Source organism: Symphalangus syndactylus, chromosome 3 (assembly GCF_028878055.3).
Source record: "Symphalangus syndactylus isolate Jambi chromosome 3, NHGRI_mSymSyn1-v2.1_pri, whole genome shotgun sequence".
Lineage (NCBI taxonomy): Eukaryota > Metazoa > Chordata > Mammalia > Primates > Hylobatidae > Symphalangus > Symphalangus syndactylus.
In genome coordinates, this window is record NC_072425.2 from 125,224,227 (window position 1) to 125,245,007 (window position 20,781).

Genomic DNA, 20,781 nt, shown 5'->3' on the forward strand with positions numbered 1-20,781 from the left:
TGTTGTTTTTGTCCTTAGTGATATTGGCCAGAGTTTCAACAAAGTAGCTGAACGTGTCTTAATGAGACTACAAGAGAAACTGAAAGGAGTGGAAGAAGGCACTGTGCTCAGTGTTGGTGGGCAAGTGAATTTGCTCATACAGCAGGCCATAGACCCCAAAAATCTCAGCCGACTTTTCCCAGGATGGAAAGCTTGGGTGTGATCTTCAGCATATGAATTACCCTTGCATTCAGCCTTTAGAAATGATATTTTAGCCTTTATTTTTAACCTGCCAACATACTTTAAGTAGGGATTAATATTTAAGTGAACTATTGTGGTTTTTTTTTTGAATGTTGGTTTTAATACTTGATTTAATCACCACTCAAAAATGTTTTGATGGTTTTAAGGAACATCTCTGCTCTCACTCTTTAGAAATAATGATTATTCGGGCTGAGCACAGCGGCTCACGCCTGTAATCCCAGCACTTTGGGAGGCCGAGGCAGGAGGATCACAAGGTCAGGAGTTCAAGACCAGCCTGGCCAGTATGGTGAAACCCCGTCTCTACTAAAAAATACAAAAATTAGCCGAGCATGGTGGTGGGCGCCTATAATCCCAGCTACTCAAGAGGCTGAGGCAGGAGAATCTCTTGAACCTGGATAGGCGGAGGTTGCTGTGAGCCAAAATCATGCCATTGCACTCCAGCCTGGGTGACAAGAGCGAAACTCTGTCTCAAAACAAACAAACAAACAAAAAACAGAAATGTATTTGATTTTTCCTAGTAAGATCACTAAGTGTTACTAAATAAGGAAGTTGTTACGGAGAACAAGTCTCAAAGACACAGTTAGTGTAGTTACTATTTTTTAAGTGTGTATTAAAACTTCTCATTCTATTCTCTTTATCTTTTAAGCCCTTCTGTACTGTCCATGTATGTTATCTTTCTGTGATACTGTCATAGATTGCCTTCTAGTTCATGAATTCTCTTCTCAGCTGTATATAATCTCTTTTACCCTATCCATTGAGCTTCTTCTTTCAGAAATTATTTTTCATTTCTAATTATGCATCATTTTTCAGATCTGTTTCTTGATGTCATTTTTTAATGTTTTTTAAATGTTTTTTATGTCACTAATTATTTTAAATGTCTGCACTTGATAGTCACTTTAATAGTTCTATTAAATTTAGTTCCTGCTGTTTATATCTGTTGATTTTTGTATTTGATAGGCTGTTTATCCAGTTTTGTCTTTTTGAAAAGTGAGTTTATTTTCAGCAAGGCTTTATCTATGGGAATCTTGAGTGTCTGTTTATGTCATATTCCCGGGGCTGTTGCTGACACAAGCCCATTCTTATTTTAATTTCTTGGCTTTAGGGTTTCCATACCTGAAGCATAGCATAAATTACTGACAGGAGATTTCCCAGGCCAAGGCAGACACACTTCCTCCTCATCTCCCTTTGCTAGTGGGCAGAATATTTGATTGATGCCTTTTTCACTGAGAGTATAAGCTTCCATGTGTCCCACCTTTATGGTAGGGGTGGAAGGAGGTACATTTAATTCCCACTGCCTGCCTTTGGCAAGCCCTGGGTTCTTTAGTCCCCATATAGATGTCTAAGCTAAAAGCCATGGGTTAATGAGACTGGCAAACTGTTCCAGGACAGCTACAGCATCAGCTCACGTATTTACCTCTCTGGTTTTTCATTCCCCTCATTTTTTTCTGAGACAGAGTCTTGTTTTGTCACCCAGGCTGGAGTGCAGTGGTGTGATCTCAGCTCACTGCAACCTCTGCCTCCCGGGTTCAAGCAATTCTCCTGCCTCAGCCTCCCGAGTAGCTGGGACTACAGGCATGTGCCAACACGCCTGGCTAATTTTTTGTATTTTTAGTAGAGACGGAGTTTCACCATGTTAGCCAGGATGGTCTCGATCGCCTGACCTCGTGATCCACCCGCCTCGGCCTCCCAAAGTGCTGGGATTACAGGCGTGAGCCACCGTGCCCGGCCTCATTCCCCTCATTTTTGACCGTAAGGATTTCCCTTTTCTTGTAAGTTCTGCTATGTATTTAAAAGAATGTTTTCTACATTTTATCCAGCATTTCTCTGTGTTCTGTTGGAAGGGAAGGGCTTCGGTATCTAGTCTGATACATAGCTAGAAGTGGAACATTTCTCTGTCCCCCAACTGTCATCATATGAGATAAATATCAGATAAAAAGCCACCTGAAAGTAAAACTACTGACTCATGTATTAGTGAGTATAATCTCTTCTCCGTCCTTAGGAAAATGTTCATCCCAGCTGTACTCATTCATATTTGATCTCCTCACCTTCCCCTCCCCTAAAACCAATCTCCAGAACTTTTTGGACTATAAATTTCTTGGTTTGACTTCTGGAGAACTGTTCAGAATATTACTTTGCATTTCAAATTACAAACTTACCTTGGTGTATCTTTTCCTTACAAGCTGCCTAAATGAATATTTGGTATATATTGGTAGTTTTATTACTATAGTAAGTCAAGGAAATGCAGTAAACTTAAAATGTCTTTAAGAAAGCCCTGAAATCTTCATGGGTGAAATTAGAAATTATCAACTAGATAATAGTATAGATAAATGAATTTGTAGCTAATTCTTGCTAGTTGTTGTATCCAGAGAGCTTTGAATAACATCATTAATCCACTCTTTAGCTTTGCATGGTATGCTATGAGGCTCCTGTTCTGTTCAAGTATTCTAATCAATGGCTTTGAAAAGTTTATCAAATTTACATACAGATCACAAACCTAGGAGAAATAACTAATTCACGGATGACAGAATTAAGATTATAAAATTTTTTTTTTGTAATTTTAGTAGAGACAGGGTTGCCATTGCATTCCAGCCTAGGCGACAGAGCAAGACTCTGTCTCAAAAAAAAAAAAAAGGTTTTGGCAAGCTGGAACTCTTTCTGCAAATGATTAAGATAGAAAACTGCCAAGGACAAATGAGGAGTAGTTAGATTTTGAAAATATTAATCATAGAATATTTGTTGTATGCTAAGTCACTGACCCATATTATGTACAGCATCTCTGATCTTTACCTTGCAAGATTAGTGATACTATCCCAATATACTGCTGGAGAAATCAAAATTGGGAGAAATAAGTTGTCCAAGGCAAGAAGATAGTAAATTATAAGTACAAGTGTAATATGGACAATATCTAACTTGAAAAGATTTCAGGTGAAAAGAATCTGGGGTTTGCCAGTCAGTTGCTCAAAAGGTCAGTGAAAACCAAATAGTGAAGCTATTAGAGAAGCTAATAAACTATAGACTGCTTGAACAGTTGTGTCCAGATTAAGGGAGATAATAGCTTTCCCACCCTACTTTGTGCAGGTCATACCTCCCCAAAGTGTCTACCTAATCAGTAGGTTCACAAACTCTTGGTCATTATAGTATATGCCTAAAATGTATGCACTTAGGAATGCTAAAAATTTAAATATGGTCTAAAGCAAATAAAAGCAAAGAGGAAAAACTTTGGACATCTTAAAGACTAGACTAGAATAGTCTTTTAAAAAGAAAGCCAGTATATTGCTTTGAAATATAGAGATGTGTCCCAATTTCAAGTATTTTAATTGCACCTTAATGAAATTATCTATTTTCTATAGATTTTAGTACTATTGAATGTATTACTCTACTGTTACCTGAATTTATTGTAAAGTGTTTTTGAATAAATAATTCTAAAAGCATATACTAAGACTCATTCACTTTATTCAAATATTTGTGTGTTCTGTGTGCCAGGCATGGGACTCGTTCCTAAGGAGAAAGCAGTGAGCAAGGCAGGCACAGTCTGCCTATATAAAGCTCCCAATCTGAGGAGAATAGGCAACTGACCACGCAGTGTGAACCGGGGAGCCTACTGCACAACCAGTCTGATAATGCTGCATCTCAGTCTAAATATCCTAGTAGTGTTTCTTAATTGCCTCCTGACAAAAGGGCAAATATGAATGTTCTTTCTTTGGGCCTAGAAAGTAATCTAGTTGACATTTCTAGCCTAAAAGATCTGTACTAGAGTATGACAAGTGCAAAGATCCTGGTATCCTAAATGCAAAGTTTTTTACCTGTTTATCATATTTTTTAAATAAATTCAGTCCTCTGGAGTTTTAGGCTCTTTTGCCTAGATTTTAACAAAATGAATTTTGCATAAATATAGTGGAGTCAAAGTTCCCACAAAGATTATAATGACTCAGAATTTGGTAAGTAAGATCTCATAATAGACATTATCCTCTGAAAAATCCCTTTGCCATTAAAAGTACAGCATATACAGTTTTATGTACAACAGTATGTAGAAATATATACTTTGTGTATGATCCAAAAGCAGTGGTTCTTAACCAGGGGTGATTTTGCTGCCTCACTTGATATTTTCAAAATAAAATTATTGTTATTTTGATGGGAACAAAATGGTATCATGTCTCGTTTTAATTTGTACCTCACTAATTACTAGGGAGATTAAACGTTTTAGTATACGCTTGTTAGTCAGTATGATTTTCTCTGATGAACTGCCTGTACGTATTCTTTGCTGATATTTCTGTTGATCCTTTGTTGGTTATGTAACATCTTAGCTAACATCTTTTCCGATTCTGTGGCTTGTCTCTTCATTCTCTTAATGGAGTTTTTTTGGTTGACAGACATTTTTATTAGTGTTTTCATTTACGATTAAATCTTTCAGGTAGGGATTTTCCCCCCTTCCTAATGTCACTCAGTTAAGTTTTAGTTTTCCTTGCAGAGATCTTGTATAGTTTTACTATGTTTATTCCTAAGCACTTTATTTTTTTAAATGTTCTTATAAAGGACATTTTTTTCATAAGTTTTTCCTAATTATTACTGTTAGAATTAAAATTAGTTTTTACATATTGATTTTTCTATCCAGTAACCACAGTAAGCTCTTATAATTCTTTCTAGAAATATATCTGGATTCTTTTGGATTTTCTATGTATTTAATCATATCATCTATGAGTAATGTTTGGATTTTCTATGTATATAATCATATCATCTATGAATAATGTTGGAAGTGGAATTGTTGGATCATATTCCAATCCTATACTGTTTGCTTTTTTTTTTTTCCTTGCCTCATTTTACTGGCTAGGACCTCTCTTTAGCACAATCATCAGAGAATATTGAGACATTCTAGTCCTGTGCCTTATCTCAAAGATAAAAGTGTTAGTGTTTACCTTTAAATTTACTTTTTGCTGCAGGGTTTTTTTTTTTAATGTGTATATTTCCCTTATCAGATTAAAGAATTTCCTTTCTGTCCCTAGGCTGCTGTGAGGTTTTATCACAGATGGTGAATTTTAGCAGTTTATCTGCATTTATTGATGATGATTATTTTCCTTGAATCTGTTAATGTAGTCAACTACACTGTTTGATTTTCTAAGGTTAAATCATCTTATACTAGTATAACCTCAACTGATCCATTTTATCTATTGCTTTATTTTGTTTGCAAACGTTCTGGTTAGTGTTTCCAAGTGGGATTTCCTTTCCAGCATTTCTTGAGAAATTTTTTGTTTTCCAAATTTTGAATCCCAAGAAAAATCAGTAACAAAATCAGGAAAATAGGAAAGATATTATAATTCTCCTGTGAGAATTAAAGCTTAGCAATCAACATAAACACATTGCTGATTTGAAGGAATCCAGCTACACAAAGAACATTGAACACTGAGACATAGTATTAAAGGTTAAGGTCAGTATTCCCATACTGGGACAGCAACATAGGAGGGAAGTGGTCATGATCTTGCTTATAGTTCTTGCCATGATATTAGTGTGTGTTCATAGCTGGTATACTACTAATGATGAGTCACTTAAAAAAAAAAACACCCACACACAGAACAAAATTTACCATCTCATTTTTAAGTATTCAGTAGTGATAAAATACATTTCCAGTGGTGTGCAACCAACCTCCAGCACTTCTTTAACCTTACAAAACTAAAATTTTATACCCATTAAACAACTCCCCATTCCTCTATTCAACCAGCCCCTGGGAACTACTGTTCTACCTTCTGTCTCTCTGCATTTGACATTCAAGGTACTGTACCTTTTATAAGTAGAATCATGCAATATTTGTCTCTTTTTGACTAGCTTATTTCACTTAGCATAATGTCCTCAAGGTTTGTCTATGTTGTAATATATTGAAGAATTTCCTTCCTTTTTAAGGCTGAATAATATTCCATTGTGTGTGTGTATATACTGTATATATTTTGTTTATGCATTCATCCATCGGTGGATACTAGAGTTGTCTCTACCCTTTGACTATCGTGAATATAGTCGCTATTTACATGGGTATACAAATAATATGTCTTCAGAACTCTTTTTTCTTTATACCCAGAAATGGAATTGTTGGATCATGTGGTCATTCTATTTTTAACTTTTTAAGGAACCACCATACTGTTTTTCCACAGTGGCTGAACCATTTTACAACTCCACCATCAGTGCCCAAGGGTTCCAATTTCTCAACATCCTTATCAACACTTATTTTCTGTTTTTATGTTTGAGTAGCAGACATAATGGGTGTGGGTGACTCTCACAAGTAGAAGCATTGTATATTTTACACAAATCCTATAAATGGTATTCTAAGTTTTAGAAACAAAAAATGTCCTTCAATTGATGGTTTCAAAACCTGATTCTGTGTATTGTGGTTAACCTTGTTAGGAGATCGTAACGTTAGGTTACTTGAAAACTACCCAAAATGCTCCCTACTGTAGTGTTTGAATATTTAATATAAACTTATAACTCTTTGTAACACTAAATTTCATTCATTCATTCATTCATTCTGAGATGGAGTCCCGCTCTGTCGCCCAGGCGGGAGTGCAGCAGCACGATCTCGGCTCACTGCAACCTCTGCCTCCCAGGTTCAAGCGATTCCCCCGCCTCAGCCTCCCAAGTAGCTGGGACTACAGGTGCCCACCACCATGTCCAGCTAATTTTTGTATTTTTCATAGAGACAGGGTTTCACCATGTTGGCCAGGCTGGTCTCAAACTCCTGACCTCAGTGATCTGCCCGCCTCAGCACCCCAAAGTGCTGGGATTAGAGGCGTGAGCCACTGTGCCTGGCCAATAATTCCTATTTCTTAAACAATGTTTTTAGATTTCCATGATTATGAGAGTTGCAAAGGTTTTAAGAGAGAAAAAGGAAATTAGCTGTTTGCCAGATTTTAAATCATTGCAGTGTAAAGCATCATGGACAAGTGGACTTCATAGGCATTTCAAAGATGAAAAGGACAAAAACACAGAAAATAATTGTGGTAAGTCAGTGCCATCTATGAAATAATACCAATTCTACAAAAACTCTTCATAATATTAGAATAACCCATTTTATGAAGCCAGCATACTCATATCAAAACCAGACAGAGAATTACAAGAAAGTCGCCGGGCACACACCTGTAATCCCAGCACTTTGGGAGGCCAAGGTGGCAAATCACTTTTAAGTCAGGAGTTTGAGACCCTGGCCAATATGGTGAAACCCCATCTCTACCAAAGATATAAAAAAAAAAAAAATTAGCTGGGCGTGGTGGCGCATGCTTGTGATCTCAGCTAGTCAGGTGGCTGAGGCACAAGAATCACTTGAACCCAAGAGGCAGAGGTTGTAGTGGGCCGAGACATGCCACTGCACTCCAGCCTGGGTGACAGAGTGAGACTCTGTCTCAAAAAAAAAAAAAAAAAATTACAAGAAAACTAAAGACCAATATCCTCCATGAACATTGATGTAAAAATCCTCACAAAATATTAGCAAATCAATTCTATCAATGTAAGAAAGAGGTAAATCATGACCAAATGGCATTCCAGATTGACTCAGTGCAACTAAATAAACCATATGATCATGCCAGTAGTGCAGAAAAAGCTTGTGAGAAAATTCAGTACTCATTCATGATAAAACTCATCAAACTAGGAATAAAAGACATCTGACAAAGGACATCTGTGAAAAACTTACAGCTTACATCATATTTAATTATGAAAACCTTGGTTATCTCCAAAGATCAGGAACAAGGCAAGGATGCCACTCTTACCACTTCTATTCCACATTGCGCTGGAGTTTCTAGCCATGCAGTAACGTAAATAGAAAGCAATAAAAGACATACCATTTGAAAAGGAAGAAGTACAGTTATCTTCATTTGCACAAGACAAACGTCTATATGTAGAAAATCCTAAAGATTCTGTATTTTTTTTAATTCTAGAATTAACGAGTTTAACAATGTCACATGGTAAATGTCAATATACAAGACATCGACAGTATTTCTATATAGCATCAATGAGCCAGTCTGAGGTTGAAATTTTTTAAAAAAGCATCAAAAATATGAAACAATTGGTCATGTAAAATGTGTATTACCTGTACACTGAAATTTATAAAACATTGCTGAGAAGCCAAAAGCCTAAATATACAGAGATGTACTATGTTCACAGGTTGGGAGGTACAATATTGTTAAGATAGCAATTGTCCCCGATTGATACATAGAATGAATGCAATCCTAATTAAAATCCCATCAGGCTTTTTTGTTTCTGTAGAAATTGACCAACTGATTGTAAATTTGTATGGAAATGCAAAAGAACTAGAATAGCCAAAACAATTTTTGAAAGGAAAAACAAGGTTGGAAGACTTACACTAAAGCCACAGTAATACATACAAGGTTGTAGGCCGGGTGCAGTGGCTCACACCTGTAATCCCAGCACCTTGGGAGGCTGAGGCAGGCAGATCACCTGAGGTCAGGAGTTTGAGACCAGCCTGGCCAACATGGCGAAACCCTGTCTCTACTAAAAGTACAAAAATTAGCCAGGGATGGTGGTGCATACCTGTAATCCCAGCTACTTAGAAGGCTGAGACAGGAGAATCGCTTGAATCCGGGAGGCGGAGGTTGCAGTGAGCTGAGACTGCACCACTGCACTGCAACCTGGGGGACAGAGAGAGACTCCGTCTCAAAAAAATAAATAAATAAATAAAAGAAAAAGAAAAAAAAAAGAAATACAAGGTGGTATTGCCATAAAGATAGACATACAGATTAATGGAGCAGGACAGGAAGTCCAGAAATAGGCCTACATAGTGATTATTGATTTTCAGCAAAGGCTTCAAAGTAACAGAGAAAAGACGTCTTTTTAATAAATGGTACATATCCATATGCAAGAAAATGAATCTCAAACCTTCCCTCACTACATACAATAATTAACTAGAAATGGACCATATATTTAAATGTGAGAGCTAAAATTTATAGAAGAACTTTATGACCTTGGTTTAGGCAAAGATTTCCTAGATAAGATACTAAAAGCAGGAACCAATAAAGAAAAAATGGTAACTTGGACATTATTAAAATCTCTTTCTCGTCAAAAGACATTGTTAAGAAAATGAAAACACAAACCACAAAGTGGCAAAACAGTCTGTAATAAAGGATTTGGTTTTAGAATATATTTTAAAAATCTTTCAACATAAAAATAAGGAGATACACACCTAATTAAAAATTGCCCAAAGATTTGAAAAGACACTTTGGTGAAGAAGATATTAAAATGGCAAGTTAGAAATCCTCGTCATCACTAGTCACTGGGGAAATGCAAATTAAAATCACAAAAAGATGTCATTCACTGTTATACACGCACTAGAAAAGCAAAATTAAAACATCAGACAATACCAATTTATAAAAACCAAGTGGAGCAACTGAAAGTTATTTACTGCTGGTGGAAATGCAAAATAGTATAGCCACTTTAGAAAGCAGATTATAAAATAAACAGGTGCATAGATTGCAAAAATTGTCTCCCATTCTGTAGGTTGCCTGCTCACTCTGATGATAGTTTCTTTTGCTTTGCAAAAGCTCTTTAGTTTAATTAGATCCTATTTGTCAATTTTGGTTTTTGTTGCAATTGCTTTTGGTGTTTTTGTCATGAAGTCTTTGCCCATGCCTATGTCCTGAATGGTATTGCCTAGGTTTTCTTCTAGGGTTTTTATGGTTTGGGGTTTTACATTTAAGTCCTTTTTTTTTTTTGAGACGAACTCTCGCTCTTGTCCCCCAGGCTGGAGCGAAGCGGCGAGATCTCAGCTCACTGCAACCTCTACCCCACAGGTTCAAGTGATTCTCCTGCCTCAGCCTCCTGAGTAGCTGGGATTACAGGCCCCTGCCACCATGCCCGGCTAATTTTTGTATTTTTAGTAGAGACGGGGTTTCACCATGTTGGCCAGGCTGGTCTTGAACTCCTGACCTCAGGTGATCCACCTGCCTCAGCCTCCCAAAGTGCTAGGATTACAGGCGTGAGCTACCGCGCCCAGCAACATTTAAGTCTTTAATCCATCTTGAGTTAATTTTTGTATAAGGTGTAAGGAAAGGGTCCAGTTTCAGTTTTCTACATATGCCTAGCCAGTTTTCCCAGCACCATTTATTTAATAGGGAATCTCTTCCCCATTGCTTTTGTCAGGTTTGTCGAAGATCAGATGGTTGTACATGTGTGGTGTTATTTCTGAGGTCTCTGTTCTGATCCATGGGTCTATATATCTGTTTTGGTACCAGTACCATGCTGTTTTGGTTACTGTAGCCTTGTAGTACAGTTTGAAGTCAAGTAGCGTGAGGCCTCCAGCTTCTAATATCCAGAGTCTACAAGGAACTTAAGCAAATTTACAAGAAAAAAAACAACCCCATCAAAAAGTGGGCAAAGGATATGAACAGACGCTTCTCAAAACAAGACATTTATGCGGCCAACAAACATGAAGAAAAGCTCAACATCACTGATGATTAGAGAAATGTAAATAAAAACCACAATGAGATACCATCTCAGAATGGCGATTATTAAAAAGTCAAAAAACAACAGATGCTGCTGAGGCTGTGGAGAAATGGGAATGCTTTTACACTGTTGGTGGGAGTGTAAATTAGTTCAACCTTGGTGGAAGACAGTGTGGCAATTCCTCAAGAATCTAGAATCAGAAATACCATTTGACCCAGCAATCCCACTACTGGGTATATACCCAAAGGAATATAAATCGTTCTACTAAAGACGCACACACATGTATGTTGACTGGAGCACTATTTACAATAGCAAAGACATGGAACCAATCCAAATGCCCATCAAAGATAAACAGGATAAAGAAAATGTGGCACATATACACCATGGAATACTATGCAGCCATAAAAAAGAATGAGATTATGTCCTTTGCAAGGGACATGGATGAAGCTTGAAGCCATCATCCTCAGCAAACTAACACAGAAAACCAAACACCACATCTCACTGATAAGTGGGAGTTGAACAATGAGAACACATGGACACAGGGAGGGGAACAATACACACTGGGGCCTGTCAGGGGGTGGGGGGCAAGGGGAGGGAGAGCATTAGGACAAATACCTAATGCTGTAGGTTTTAAAACCTAGATTTTAAACTTAAGATTGCTGGGTCGAATGGTATTTCTGGTTCCAGATTCTTGAGGAATCGCCACACTGTCTTCCACCATGGTAGATGATGGCTTGATAGGTGCAGCAAACCACCATGGCACATGTATACCTATATAACAAATGTGCATGTTCTGCACATGTATCCTGGGACCCAAAGTAAAATAAAATAAATAAACATATACTTATTATTCGTCAGAGCAATCCCACTCTCAGGTATTTCCCAAGATAAATTAAAACACGTTCCCATAAAGACTTGTGCATGAGGCCGGGCATGGTTGCTCACACATGTAATCCCAGCACTTTGGGAGGCCGAGGTGGGTGGATCAGTTGAGGTCAGGAGTTTGAGACCAGCCTGGCCAACATGGCAAAACCCTGTCTCTACTAAAAATACAAAAATTAGCTGAGCGTGGGCTGGGCACGGTGGCTCATGCCTGTAATCCCAGCACTTTGGGAGGCCGAGGTGGGTAGACCACCTGAGGTCAGGAGTTCGAGACCAACCTGACCAACATGGAGAAACCCCGTCTCTACTAAAAATACAAAAAAAAAAAAAAGAAATTAGCTGGGTATGGTGGCGGGCGCCTGTAATCTCAGCTACTCGGGAAGCTGAGGCAGGAGAATCGCTTGAACCCAGGAGACGGAGGTTGTGGTGAGCCAAGATCGTGCGCCATTGCACTCAAGCCTGGCAACAAGAGCAAAACCCCGTCTTAAAAAAAAAAAAGAAAAAAAAATTAGCTGAGCATGGTGGCCGGTGCCTGTAATGCCAGCTACTTGGGAGACCGAGACATGAGAATCACTTGAACCCCAGAGGCAGAGGTTGCAGGGAGCCAAGATTGTGCCACTGCACTCCAGCCAGGGCAACAAAGTGAAACTGTGTCTCAAAAAAAAGAAAAAAAAAAAAAAAAAAAAAGACTTGTGCATGAATGTTGATAGCAGCTTTATTTATAATGGCCCCAACCTGGAAACAACCAAATGTCTATCAATTGGTGAATGAATGATATGGAACACTAGTCATTAAACAAGGAATGAATTACTGATATAACATGGATCAATCTCAAAAGCATTATGCCAAGTGAAAGAAGTGGGACCAAAAAAAAAAAAAAAACCACATACTATATGATTCCATTTATATAACATTCTAGAAAAGGCAGAATTTTAGTGATGGAGAGATTAGTGGTTGACAAGGGCTTAAGTTGGAGTGAGTTAGTTAACTACAAAGACGCACAATTTGGGGGTCATGGAAATGTTTTACATATTGTGGAAATTACAGTAATGTATATATTTGTCAAAACATCAAGCTGAACACTCAAAATGGGTAAATTGTATATAAATTTCATCTCAATAAATCAGATTTTTTAAATTAAATAATAGATTTTCTAGCTGATTTGTCTTTATACTTGAGGTATGAGCATTGGTCTATTAGGATTATAGACAGTTTTTAAAGATACTATGTGCTAAGTGTCATGATGGGTAAAAGTACAAGGTACTTTGGGGAATATACAGTAATTCAGACTGGAGAGTGTGGTGGACTCTGTTCGTTTGACCTAGCAGTCATCTCTAATCCTTTATTCCCTCCACTGTGGAAGCTGAAAGACAGATTTTTGCTTTTCTAGCTTCTTTTAGCTAAGGGTGCCCCTGTGACCCAGTTTTGTTCAACGACGCCTAAGGTGACTTACGCAGGGGCTTCTAGTAAGGCTTTTGCTTTTCTGATAAAAGAAGAACTTGCTATGGTGCCCCTTTTCTGTCTATCATGGACATAATGTCTGGAGTTTTCACAGCCATCTTGCAACCATAAGGGAACACGCACAAACACAACAAGCCACATATTAAAGATGGCAGAGTGAAAAGGTAGAAGGAGCCTTGATATGTGAAGGCATTGTTAAATAGCTGAACAAACATAACTTGTGGAATAGCCTATATGAGGAAAACAGTCCTGTTTGTTTAAACCACTATTAATCAGAGTTTTTTTGTGTTAATTCCAGCCAAATAAACACGGTTGGCCCTTGTATCTGAGGGTTCTGCATTCACAGATTCAACCAACTGCATATAAAAAATATTTGAAACATAAAAAATACCAATATAACAATTAAAATAACACAGATTTTTAAACAATAGAGTATAACAACTATTTACATAACATGTATGTTGTATCAGGTATGATAAGTAATCTGGAGATGACTTAAAATAATATAGGAGGATGTATATAGGTTATATGTAAACATGACACTGTCTTATATAAGGGACTTGAGCATCTGCAGATTTTGGTGCCTGTGGAAGCCCGGAACAAATCCCCCAGGGATGCCAAGGGACAACCATACTCACCAATATTCCACAGAATATTCGAGAAATGGTATTGGAGGAACTGATGAGGGAGCATTTCAGACAGGGCAATCAGCTTGTGGGAAGACAGAATCATGCATTTACAAAACTGAAAACTTCAATATGGCTAGGTTATAGAGTGCAAAGGAAGATGATGGAATATTAATAGTATGGGGATGGAAAGTGGAGAAAGCTGAGTCTGGAGGGGCAAGATCATTGTATTAGTCTGTTCTCTCATTGCTTATACAGAACTACCTGAGACTGGGTAATCTATAAAGAAAAGAGGTTTAATTTGCTCTGGTTCCACAGGCTGCACAGGTAGCATGGCTGAGGAGGCCTCAGGAAACTTACAATCATGGCAGAAGGTGAAGAGGAAACAGGCACGTCCTACATGGCTGGAGCAGGAGGAAGAGGGCAAAGGGGACATGCTACACACTTTTAAACAACCAGATTTCGTGAGAAATCACTATCATGAAAACAGGAAGGGGGAAACCCACCCCCATGATCCAGTCACCTCCCACCAGACCCCTCCTCCAACACTGGGGATTACAATTATATGAGATTTGGGTGGGGACACAAATCCAAACCGTATCAATCATGAAAGACATTGTAACTGTATTTAAAAGTTTGGATTTAACCTGGCTGCCATGAGGTGGCACCGAAGTGTTTTAAGTGAAGAAAATTAAATACATTTTTATTTAGAAAGATCACTTTGGCTGTGGTGTGGAAAACAAGACCTGAGTCAAAGAAACCAGTTAGCAAAAGATGATGGTGGTATGGTCTATGTTTGTGACAGCACAGATGAAGTACATGAATTCAGCAGGTATTTACGTGGTGATATTAGCATGTGAGCTAACAAAAGATTGGATTGTCATGTCAGATTCACACAAAGATTTCACTCAGTATGAAGCTTTACAAATAATTTCAATGATACAGGGAATCGAGGCTCAGACAAGGCAGAGAAAGGTCTGGGACAGCAGGGTGGACTGTGGAGCTTCAGCCACACTGAACATGGGTTATCTGGTCTAGAATAACAGATTAGGTCTCCAGTTAAGGTTTTGTGGGTTTGCATTACACAGGGCAGGGACATTTAAATCATAAAACGTCTCAATTTGATACTCCAGGGAATTGTTTAGGTTATATAACATCCTTCAGGAGGCCATGCCTCAGAAATCCATAGCTCCTGGGTTTAAGTAACCCTTACTCAGGGTCAGCCTGCTAAGGGACTTCTACACAAGGACAAATAACATTAGACTGTACCTAGAAGTTCCCTTGACAAGGTGAAGGGAGCATAGACCAGCTGCTTTACTTTCTTACTCCTCAAGCAGGACTTGGTGATAAATGTTATATGGAATGTCTTGGAGAGTAAATAGTCATGGATATAATTTCTCAAAAAGGGGTAATATTTGACAGATTTCATGGGGGAAGGTTATTTGCTGTGAATGGTCAGATCTAGCAGGCACAGTGGACACCCATTACATGAGACATTTGGGAATCATCTCCAGCAGATTTGAAAAGCACAAGTAAGTTACACAGCAAGAGCCCTCATCTCCACGTCACCTAATTCAGTTGCCCAAACACTTCTCTCTCAGCCCACACTGATGATACTGACTATGGTATACCTATGGTACATCACTCAAGGTAGAGATGTTCCCTACAAACTTGGGCCTTGTTCACGAATGAGTTGGCTCAAGCTAAAACTGGATTGATGCCTTACTACAGCCCCACCTTAGGTATAGCCCTAAAGAACAGTGGGAAGGGAAAATCCTAGTGGGCAAAGCTTTGAGCACTATACTTGGTCATTCACTTCTTATTGAGAGAGAAGTAGCCTTAAGTAGAGATATACATGGATTCTTGGGCAGTGGCAAATAGTTTGACTCATTGGTCAGGTACTTAACTTGGAAAGCGCAAAATTAGATCAGAGACAAGGAAATCTGGGAAATGTCCTAACAGTTGACTTATAAGGTGTGGATCTTCACATATCACTTTTATGCTTACCAGAGAGCATCCACTACAGAAGAGACATTAAACAACCAGATGTGTAAGGTGACTTTGGCACTGAGGGCCAGCCAACATGCTCTTGGCCACCCTAGTGCTTATGCAATTAGCTTATCTACAGAAGAGTCATGATGGCATGGATGGAAGCCAAGGGCCCAAAATCATGGGCCTTTTCTCAGAAAAACTTATCTAGCTGCTTCCACTGCTGAATGACACTTGGCCTTGATATGACACCATCATTTGAAAAGACCAATCAGTTCTTTGGTGGCAACATGATTATATCAGACCCATTCTTGTTTGGACATTGCAGCAATTCATTCTTAACAGGGATTGCTACTTGGTCCAGGTATGGATTTGCCTTTCCTGACCATGGTGGCTCTATCAGAACCACTATCTAAGGACCTATAAAATGCATGATTTACTATTATGGGCTTTCTGACCAACGGACCAATTTTACAGTAAAGGAATTTAAAAAATGAGTAGAGTATATGACCATGGAAAACACTAGTCCTATCATATGCCACACAATCCAGAAACTATCAGAATGTTAAACTGGCCTGTTAAGGAGTAACCTAAGGTTCTAGCTTAAGTATGACATGCAGCTAGGTTGGAGCATTTTCCTCCAGGATGTGATATATACATTGAACCAAGGGCCATTATATGGTGCTCTGTCTAAATAACTTAAATAGTGTTATGACATATGGGTCCAAGAACCAAGGGATGGAAATTAGGTTGGCCCCTCTCACCACTACTCTCAGCGATCCCTTGGGAATTTGTGCTTCTTGTTCCTACAAGTTGAGACTCAGCAGAACTGAGTCCATGTAGCCACTGGACACATGTATCCTCCCTGTATCCAGTGAGGGAATGGTTCCCCTGGAGGTCACAATAAGGATTCCACTGAACCTAGGGCTATGATTGCTACCTGGTCATGTTTGGCTCCTCATGCTGGTAGATAAATATCTGGTTTCTCTGTCCACTACTAGGAAAATTCTGAAGTGCATTCTGTATGGTTCCTCAGAGCATTCCTAGCAAACTGAGGTCTGGATACCCACAGCAATAACCAACCCATTCTTAACAGAAATGTTTTTCGGCTTTTCTCCCTTTCCTGTGTCACTTTCTCAAATTTCTAATTTCTCTAATTTCTAATTCTCTAATTTCTAATTTGTGCTTTCTGGGATCATCTCCTAAATAAACTATCTGTACCATTGTCTTATGGTTTCCTTCGAAAGGAATCACTAAGATTGTTCCTTTTCTCTTTGTGCTGATTTTAAATGTATTCACAAATTCTTTGATAGTCTTCCTTTTAAGAGATAGAGCTTAATTCCCCTCTCCATAAGTACAGGCTGGACTTGATGCATTTCTAATTAATAGAATAGAGCAGAAGTGATGGTGTGTGGCCTCTGAGACTAGTTCTTAAAAGGCATTGTGGCTTCCTCCTTGCTCTCTCTCTCTCTCTCTCTCTCAGGTTGCTTGCTCAGCCATGTTATGAGGCCACTCAAGCTATCCTATGGGGAGGTCTAAGTATCAAGGAATTGAGGCCTCCTGCCAACAACTGTTCAAGTGTGCCATCTTGGAGGCAGGTTCTCCAACCCAGTCAAGCTTTCAGACGACTGCAGCCCTGGCCAAAATCTTTACTGCAATCTCCTGCGAGACTTCAAGCCAGAGCCACCCAACTAAACAACTCCCAGTTTCCTAACCCTCAGAAACTGAATGAGATAATAACTGTTTGTTGTTTAAGCTGCTATGTCTTGGGGTAATTTATTATGCAGTGATAGAAAACTAATTCACTGCTCTAACCTGGAAGAAAGGGAATGGGAATCCAAAGAGTTGTATTGCACGCAGAGTAGTGAAGGCAAATCGTAGGCCCCAAAAAACTGAGATTAGGGGAATGACCTAGAAAGGAAAATGAAAAAAGAGCAACACTGATGAAAGCAAGTAAAGAGAAAAATGGAAACAAGGAAAGATAAGGAACATTATAAAAGAAAGGAAAGAAATAACTATGACATAAAATAGGCAGTAACTAAGTGTGAGAGAAACTGAGAATTGCAAAGACAAACTAGAATGAGTAAGCAGAGAGAATCAAGAGGAAGAAAGAAAAAAGGTTCAGTGAAGAAAAAAATGGAGTAATGAGAGGATAAAAGTGGGAGGGGGGTTTGAAGAAGCAAGGCACACTTGGATATGGGATAAAGGGACCGAGAGCTCTGCCTTCCATGAATGCACTAAATGCCTCAAGTAAACATGCAAAATAATCAGTCTGAAGCTTCTTGCACCTAAATGTAGTCTCTTTACTTAAGTGTGACTGTTAGAATACTACAGTTTCTCAGAATACTAGGAATAATTTCTATATTTGCCAGGATCATTGTATTCAGTCCAGTGTTCTATTTCTGCTCAATCTTCCTTACTTAACTGAGCTAGATTCTGTGCCCAGAATATATACACAAGTTATTCCAGTCGGAATACACTATCTCTTGGCTATAACTGATGGATAGAGGGCTCAAAAGGCTATAACTCAGAATAGAAATAAAGTACTTTATAGTCCATAAGTAGAATCAGGTGTTAATCTAGTTACATTTGGTTCTTGATAAATATTTTCATAGTAAGTATTATCTGGTATTCCCATTTGCATCTTTGATATATCTCCTCCATAGTCATATATGTTTTTCTGTGCTTGATTAAACCTGAATCCTAAAGAGAAGCGACAAACGATTAGAAAGATACCAGATATAATAAGATGCTCATTCAAAATGCTACTGTGTGGTGATCTGTTCCACATTCCTTTTCATCACTCTTAAAGCAAATATCTTCATCTGAAACCAGAAATACCCCAAATTTCTGAGTTCATCCCACTTTCACTCCCACATATCACTGTCCATTCCTACAAAAGGCTCTGCAGGACCTGGGTTTTAGGTCTGATCTACTAATATCTAGCTGTGTAATTTGGGACAAATTATTTAACCTAAGTCTTAGTGTTCTCATCTGTAAAATGGGGATAGTAACTCCACCTACCTCATCATATTCCTGCAAGAATTAAATGTGATAGTGCATATAAAGAACTTAGAGCATCTGGCATTTAGTTGGTGCTCTGTAACTATTAGCTAACTTCTTTATTCACAAAGGGAGAGATGCCCTTTTCCTCTCAAGAGCTCATGTTTCTAAATCTGCTCTGGATTTATCTTCTCTTGAAGAAGTGACACACATTCTCCTCTTCTCCAATGCCAACATCTTCAATGTATCACCTTCACTGGCTTCAGTTATGCAAATCTCCACTACTTAAAATAATTTTCACTAGCTTTTATGCTCCTTCCAATTACCATCCTATATCTTTCCTTCTTTTCACAGTAATCTCTTTTAACTCAGTAATTTATATTGTTTCCTTTTTTTTTTTTTGAGACAGGGTCTCACTCTGTTGCCCAGGCTGGAGTGCAGTGGCGCAATCACACAGCCTCCACCTCCTGGGCTCAAACAATTCTCCCACCTCAGCTTCCCAAGTAGCAAGGACTACAGGTGCATGCCACCATGCCCCGCTGACATTTTATGTTTTGTAGAGTGAGAGTCTCTCTATGTTGCCCAGGCTAGTCTTGAACTCTTTGCCACAAGTGATCCTCCAAACTTGGCCTCCCAAAGTGCTGGGATTACAGGCATGAGCCACTGTGCTGGGTCTCTGTGCTGATTTAAATTTGTAAAAGATCACTACCTATTGTGCAGAGAAGGGAATGGAGAAGCATTGGTTTGGAGGCTATTGCAGAAGCCTGTAGAGGGGTGAAGGCAACTTGGGCTGAGTGGGTGGCAATGAGCTGGAAATAGGTGGATCGGTTAATGCTAAGGATAGCTCATATTAATGGAGTATGCATTATGAGATAGGCACTATTCTAAGCTCTGTGCATGACTATCTCATTGTCTCACAACCTATGTGCCAGGTACTACTGTTATTCTTATTTTACTAGTGAGGAAACTAAGCTAGTAACTTGCCCAAGATCATATAGTCAGTAAAGAGTGGAGCCAAAAATCAAACCCAGGCACTCTGAATCAAGATTCCACAATCCTTTGGGAAGCCAAGATGGGCAGATCACATAAGTCCAGGAGTTCAAGACCAGCCTGGGCAACATGGCGAAATCCCGTCTTGACAAAAATACAAAAATTAGCTGGGCATGGTGGTGTGTGCCTATGGTCCCAGCTACCCAGGAGGCTGAAATGGAAGAATTGCTTGAGCCTGGGAGGCAGAGGCTGCAGTGAACTGAGATCCGGGCCACTGCACTCCAGCCTGGGCAACAGAGTGAGACCTTGTCTCAAAACAAAAACAAAAATAAACAAACAAACAAAAAACTCCACAATCCTAACCTCTTTGCTTTACTGCTTCTCCTATCTGCTAGTAGGACAGAACTCATACACCATCATTAGGCTTTGGCTATGTTAAAATTGTTGGCGTTTCTGGGGTTGATGACACCCTTCTTCAATATGCTGGCTTTTATTTTCAGCATTTCAGTACTGCTAACTACTGGCAGAACAATAGTGGCCTAGAACCTAAAAACTATTTTCAACATTTTGAGGCATTTATTTTGCCAAGTGAAGTCTGCTCATGAAAAATCATTACTAAAACTATAAGTAACTTTTTTTTTTTCACTCTGTCACCCAGGCTGGAGTTTAGTGGTGCAATCTTGGCTCACTGCAACCTCCGCCTCCCTGTTCAAATGATTCTCTTACCAGAGCCTCTGAGTGTCTGAGATTACAGACATCTGCCACCACGCCCAGCTAATTTTTGTAGTTTTAGTAGAGTCAGGGTTTCACCATATTGGCCAGGCTGGTCTCGAACTCCTGACCTCAAGTGATCCGTCTGCCTCAGCCTCCCAAAGTGCTGGGATTACAGGTGTGAGCCACTGTGCCTGACCAGTAACTTTTAAAAAAGGATTCATATTTTGGCTAGGCGTGGTGGCTCTCGCCTGTAATCCCAGCACCTTGGGAGGCCGAGGTAGTTGGATCACAACGTCAGCAGATCAAGACCATCCTGGCTAACACAGTGAAACCCCGTCTCTACTAAAAATGAAAAAAATTAGTGGGGCATGGTGGCGGGTGCCTGTAGTTCCAGCTACTTGGGAGGCTGAGGCAGGAGGATGGCATGAACCTGGGAGGCGGAGCT

General features: G+C 39.1%; 2 protein-coding genes across 23 annotated transcripts in view; one reads left to right on the forward strand and one right to left on the reverse strand.

Moving 5' to 3' along the window:
* ATM (ATM serine/threonine kinase) overlaps positions 1-3,673 on the forward strand; it is a 140,310-nt gene extending 136,637 nt beyond the window's left edge. For all 7 annotated transcript variants that reach the window (XM_055273004.2, XM_063636467.1, XM_063636463.1 and 4 more), the window contains one exon: positions 19-3,673. In XM_055273004.2, coding sequence (XP_055128979.1) covers positions 19-202 — 184 coding nt within the window. In that variant the 3' untranslated portion in view covers positions 203-3,673. The remainder of the gene's footprint in view (positions 1-18) is intronic.
* The window catches only part of C3H11orf65 (chromosome 3 C11orf65 homolog), a 213,110-nt gene that overhangs the window by 103,163 nt on the left and 89,166 nt on the right, over positions 1-20,781 (reverse strand). For 5 of the 16 annotated variants that reach the window (XM_063636498.1, XM_055273023.1, XM_063636503.1 and 2 more), the window contains one exon: positions 18,156-18,332. The exons of the other annotated variants lie outside the window; for them this stretch is intronic. In XM_063636498.1, the coding sequence (XP_063492568.1) occupies positions 18,178-18,332 (155 nt within the window). In that variant the 3' untranslated portion in view covers positions 18,156-18,177. Of the gene's footprint in view, positions 1-18,155; positions 18,333-20,781 lie in introns of those variants that run through there. 16 annotated transcript variants of the gene reach the window in all.